Genomic DNA, 6,440 nt, shown 5'->3' with positions numbered 1-6,440 from the left:
CCTGAAAAAATTACATGATTTCATAGGCTTTATTAAAGAGTGAAGTTAATATGCTCTCTTGTGTTTGTCACAACTGTTAAATAATACAGTAACAGTTTCCTGAACTGATGATACAGGATAAACCATATGATTTCATCTAATGATGTTTTTTCTGGCTTTAAATATCATTTGTTATGGCGGCCACCACACCGCTTCCTGCAGTGGTCTAATTCTCAACGCTAGATTCCAAGAAAACACAGCTCACAGCAAGAAATTTGATTTTTTCGGGATGTCCAAAATGCCCACTTATTGGCCTTGGGTTTTGGTTTAATCCTATTTATAACTTGCCAAAAATGACAGATTCTTAGAACCATATGCTATAATCCAAATCATATTAATATTTATGTTCTTATTTAACAAAAACATACAATTCCCTTGTTTGATAGCAGATGATCTTGGAAGCTCTTTGCCATGACTGAAACAGATACCTGAGCTTGGACCAAGAGACAAAGAGACTAAGATCATTTGCATGGCAACATTAAGTGGTCTAATTCTCAATGATAGATTCCAACAAAACACAGCTCAAAGCAAGAAATTTGATTTTTTTGGGATGTCCAAAATGCCCACTTATTGGCCTTGGGTTTTGGTTTAATCCTATTTAAAACTTGCCAAAAATGACAGATTCTTAGGGTTATATGCTATAATCCAAATCATATTAATGTAAAACTCTAAAGTAGTCATATACACATCTGGTTTTCGAGTAAGAATGCCTCAAAGAAGAGCCAGTGAACGGATCTGAGATCTGTCAGCTCTGTCATCTATGTGATGTTCAATACATTGATTCTGATACCTAATTGATGCCAAAAAAGGACCAACTTATGAGGGAAGCTGTGGATACCTTGGGATTGAAGTAAGAACCATCAAGAAAAAGTAAATTTCAATCTCACATGAAAGGATTGCTTGGAGAATAGTCCAAAACTTTTCTGAAGTATGGAAAAAGGTGAATAGGACCCTGTTGTGCTTTAATGGGGTTTCTGTTGAAATATGAGTTTTTTTTTTCCATAGTGTAATGGGGCAGGAAGGAGAGGGTGTGGTTTCAGTATGAAATTGGACCAGAAAATGTTCACTAACTGTGAGTGACTATTGTTCTTATTCTCCAATTTTCAGTTCTTTCATAGTGGGATCTGTCTAATTTTCATGAGTATGAGTTGTCTTCTCTATGTATATTTTACTTCAATATCAGCTCACAAGTTAATTAACTCAGCCAAAAGGGCATTTTATTAGGATTATCACAAGCACTTTCTCTTTATTGAGTTATCCCATAGATGAACCAAACATAATTTGTCTGAAAAAATTCAAAAGGATTCTTCATCATCAAGGCAGCATATTTGCAAAACATGGTACCCCACTTCAGCAACCAGCCCTGCCTAGTGCTGATGGGCATCATGCACTTTTACTCAGAGTTTAGAACATTCAGATCAGCTGGAAAGAATAACAGAACCTGAATCTCTCAGATGTCTTGAGTTTCATGCAAGAAATGGAAAAAGCAAAGTATTCTAATGACAACGAAAAAGGCAGGGAAAAGAAACTAAAGGAAGATTGCCATTTGCCACCACATTCTCATGCTAATGTTAGCCAACACTTGCTTCTCAATCCATTCTCTGTCTTTTATCCTGTTATATAACCACATTCGCAGTTGGGCACAACCAACCTGCAGCCTTTAGAATGGCTCCTCCAGCACCGCAGCCCCAACTAGCAGCCCGGTCAAGACACTCAAGGCTACTGAGATTGATTGCAATAATCATTCTAGCTCTGATTGTCCTTGTAGGTCTTGTTGTACTGATCATTTGGCTAGTAGTCAAGCCTAAAGGGCTTGCCTATGAGATTGAAGATGGCTCAATCCATGGCTTTGGCTTGAGCAACAATCATCTCAATGCCACCTTTCATTTTGTCCTAAGGGCATATAACCCTAACAGGAAAGTCTCCATATATTATGACTCAATGGAGGTGTCAGTAGCCTATGATGATCAGACTATGGCATCTAATGGGGTGCAGCCTTTCTTTCAGCGCCATCGCAATGTGACTCGACTGGAAGTGCAGCTTGTGGCTCAATCTCTGTTACTATCAGGCCCCGTGTCTAAGGACCTACACCTTGATAGATCATCAGGGAAAGTTGAACTAGAGGTTCGAGTGAAGGCAAGGATAAGGTTCAAGGTGGGAATATGGAAGTCAAAGCATCGAACCTTAAGGGTATTTTGTTTACCTGAGGTGCACTTCTCCTCACACAAAGACTTTGAGAGGACGAAGTGTGAAATAGACCTATAAGCATTACTCTATTTTCTTGCTTGTGCTATAATTTTCTCTAATTTGTTTAGGGATTTGATTCTCTGTGATTCCCATTTATTAATTCCAGGATTGTTGTATTTTTTTTTCTCCTGTTTTCTCTGCAATGGTGTGATTATCATTTTATCATTTTATCATTTTGTACTAAAGGATGCTATCACGCTTAAAAAAGGATATATATAAGTGAAGGTTTTTGCCTTTTGTTTATTCACTGTAATCTAGAAGTCTACACATGCCTTGGACTTTGGCATCATTGTTCTCAGTAAATTGTTAAAGTAGCAAGCTAGTTAACTCGAGCATTTGCTTGTGTGATCACTGGAAACATGATGAGGTTCCTGTCATGACTTGAATTTGATACCATTAATGATCTGCTCAATTGTGATTGTTTGCTTTGGAAGAGCTTATACAGATAGTTGGTGTGAGATATCACAATCAAATGATATTATCCCTCGAGATTGTATGATTCCTCAACCACATAAATATTATCTACTTTGAATCCTAAAAGCTTTACAGTTTTAAAACACCTCTATATGGTGGTTAAGAGAAACTTATACATATATAGTGTTATGAACTTTTTCCTCTATCCAATATGAGATATCACAGTTCTGCATCTTCATTGATTTTTTGATAAGGAAGTGTGATATCTTTTGCCCGAAAGATGATGTTCTCCGTAGTGCATACGAACATTGCCCTGAAACCTGAACATACTTGACATTGAACTTGGTTGAAAGTAGCAAATCGATAAGTTAGGCCCTTTACGTAAATGGGCTGTTGTCTAGGTCACAGTGTAAGCCCAGGAGTTTTTGTGAATTACTGTACTCACACTATGGGGGCACTGAAAGCCGGCCAGCCCAGCAACTATGGGTCTTGGATCCAGTTGGCATTCTTTACTAAAGTTCTACCATCACTCCTTCTGGCTTTCTTCATTGTTATCTTATGGTAAGACACTTGAAATACCACTGATTTTTTGCTTCAGACCCAGAATCCTACTGCCAATTATGGTGGCTCACTCCCTTGCCAGCATGTTACTTTGCTGATCATACAGATAGGCCAAGGAGAGCCTCGGATTTTGTTGTAGAGCTGGGCTTCAATGAACTGAACTCTAGTTAATAACAATATATTTGATAAACTTCCAACTAAAGAAGGGGAAAAAAATAATTAGGCCAAGAAAAAGCTCATGAACCAACTTATTTGTCTTAGGCCCTCATGGCAAGTGATGTTCCACCATATCAAGCAAAACCAGAAGGCTGAGAGGCAACAACTTTTGGGCGAGAGAAAATGTTTCTATTAAATGAAGTTTTGAGTGCGGTTGAAAGCAATGTACTTGAGAGGGAAATGACCTTTAGCAGCCTCTAGAAATGTTGATTTGATAAGCTTATCTCTCGGGTGTGTACATCAGTTGTGGGTGGGGGAAGATGAGGATTGAAGTATAAAGAAACGGGCATGTACCATCAAAAGCATACTTCCATTTTAACCTTGTAGCTGGCCCATCTCACTAAGCTATGGTGTCTGCTTCTTAGAAGTTGGCTCTGTATAAATCCGGAAAACATCTGGGTGGGGCTTATATTCAAGTTTTAGTTGGTTGGAACCGAATAATCAGTATAAGCGGTGTCTCAATTGATGGAAAACATAGGGGGAACCAAGCTATGTGGGAAATATGCATCCACGTCTCTTTCTTCAAGTCCATTAGCGTTTGTCATTTCATGCTCAAATAATGGAAATGGTAATCTGTGGTGAGTCTGGCTGCCATGTGAAAGTCATCACCCTCTCAGCAATCAAAGCCTATACGCTCCATGAACAAAAGATAAAAAGGAAGGTGGAGCACATGATGAAAATAAAGTGAACCTTCATGATAAGTCATTCGAGTGAGTCTTTTTGATGCTGCAAGTCACTGGTAATTGGCAAGGGGGCATTCTTATGAGGCGAAAATCAACCTGCCATGTGTGTGGTCTGAAATGGATTAATATTCTTTTCCCATCAATTGTTCTTCTGCCTTTATGTCATACAAGTTTAGGATTAATCCCATTTTCGAGGCCAACAAGGCAAGATTTTCGACCAAGGAGAAGCAACAGTTCCACCATTACTTGGACTCACTGGGTCTTGGTAAATTACTTTTTAAGTTACTTCCTCCCTTAATTTATCTTAATCTCAAATCTTTTCTAAATTCAAATAAAAATAAATTAATTTATTTTTATTTAAATCTAAAACTATTTTAAAAAAAATTGAGAATGATTTAAATTAAATCATTAAATAGAATTTGTTTGGTAGAAATTTTTAAAAAGTTTCTAATCTTTATAATATTTGAAAATTTTTATCGAAAGAGTTTTCAAGTATTAAAAAAGATAGAAATATTTTTTAAAATCACTATCAAATAAGTTTTAGATATTTAGAGTTCATTGTCAATGTTTTTAAAAAATAGTTCTACCCTAAAAAGTATTTTTTTAAATGAAAAATATTTAAAAATAAAAAAATATTATTTGGTAAAATTTAAAAACTATTTTTAAATAATAAAAAATATTTGATAGATGATTTTTTTAGAAAGCACTTCCATTAAAAACATTTTTAAAAAAAATAATGTTAAACGCAATTTTAAAACTTATTTGACAATTATCTTAGAAGGTGTTTTTAGTCTCTAATATTTGAAAACAACTCTCCTAATAAAAATTTTAAATAACCAAAAATAGTTAGAAGCTTTTCCCATAATTACTCTGAAATGAATTTTAGTCGGGTTCGTGGGTGTAAAATATTCTTTCAGTTAGCCAGAATTAATGCATGAGCAATGTTCGAGCCATGTTTGTAGTTGGCAAGTATGGACCCAATTAACCCATTCAAGCCTTGCCAAGATGCGAAATTTCAGGTGAACATGCTCCCAACAATGGCATCCAGGCCCCCAACCAGTGGACCGTTTTGGCTCATAATAGATGGAGTCTACCCCATGAAAAGTGAAACCCTTAAGAGGATCATCTCACAAGGAAGGCGATATTCAATCGTTGATGGACATGAATGAATTGAAAGACGTACAACCTAACTCATTTAACACTTCTTTCTATCCCAATGCCATTGTCCCTTTGTGGATAGACATATATGAACTAGTACCTTTTCACCAAGCCCCATGCCCTACAAATAATCACATCTCATCATACATCCAAGTCCCTTCTTTCCCCTTAATTCTCCCTCAACAAACCAAGAAAAAACCACAAAAAAGGGAAAAAAATCAGGACAAACGCAGATGGACGATGTGGTCTTAATTATTGGTTGATGTTGATCAATGATTGTATCGCCTTAAAACAATTCAAGGGATTAATACTAGTGTGCGGTTCAACTAACATTGTGACTAATAAAAATACTAATCTAATGTATCAAGACTATATATGATAAGGGACTAATCATGCCCACCGCCGTTGGTCGGACCAACCGAGTCGACCGATTATTTATTCTTATTAATGTTCATGAACACGAACATGGCAACTACATGCTCCGGCCTGTGAATAATGTACTACTTTGGTAACTTAAAGAAGTGGTAAACGTCATGTTCACACGTTAACGGTAAATGGGTACCAGAATGAAGTAAGGCTAACAAGAAATGCATCATGTGGTGGTTTGAGATATGTTGTGAAATTGATGGATTCCTAACTCAAATTTGAAGGGGTACCATTTCCCATTCTTAAATTCTGAGCCATGTACCTCTGTTTCCATTTTTAATTCAATTATTGTCCCACCCCCCACCACCCGCCTCATAAGTCATAACGCCTTATGACTCAACCGCTCAATTAAATGAAGAAAGTCAAATAAAAAGTTTATTCTTCTAATTTTCAAAAAAAAAAAAAAAAAAAAAAAGGAGAGATAAGAAATAATAATAATAATAAATGGTGTTTGTTTGTTTTTTTTTTTTTTGACTTTTTCTATTAATTAAAAATGACTAGTTGATATTGGGACGTTTTTTAGTTAAATAGAAAAGATTAAATATTTTATTTTTTTTTATTTAACTAAATATCTAATCATCAAGTACACATTAAGGGTTATTATAAGTATATTTGATAGTAATTTGAGGGAATGTTTCTAATCTTTCTAACACTTAATTTTTTTTAATAAATATTAAAAATACTTCAAAAAATCGT

At 35.7% G+C, this 6,440-nt stretch overlaps 1 protein-coding gene across 1 annotated transcript; it reads left to right on the top strand.

Moving 5' to 3' along the window:
- Positions 1-1,680: 1,680 nt before the first annotated feature.
- LOC117916583 (uncharacterized protein At1g08160) lies at positions 1,681-2,533 on the top strand. Its single transcript, XM_034832694.1, has one exon. It carries the CDS (start codon positions 1,705-1,707, stop codon positions 2,302-2,304), a length of 600 nt encoding a protein of 199 aa, XP_034688585.1. The 5' UTR covers positions 1,681-1,704; the 3' UTR covers positions 2,305-2,533.
- The last annotated feature ends 3,907 nt before the right edge of the window (positions 2,534-6,440 follow it).

This window comes from Vitis riparia, chromosome 6, assembly GCF_004353265.1.
Source record: "Vitis riparia cultivar Riparia Gloire de Montpellier isolate 1030 chromosome 6, EGFV_Vit.rip_1.0, whole genome shotgun sequence".
NCBI lineage: Eukaryota > Viridiplantae > Streptophyta > Magnoliopsida > Vitales > Vitaceae > Vitis > Vitis riparia.
Note: the sequence above shows the minus strand (reverse complement) of the source record. Positions and strands in the feature narration are given on the sequence as shown.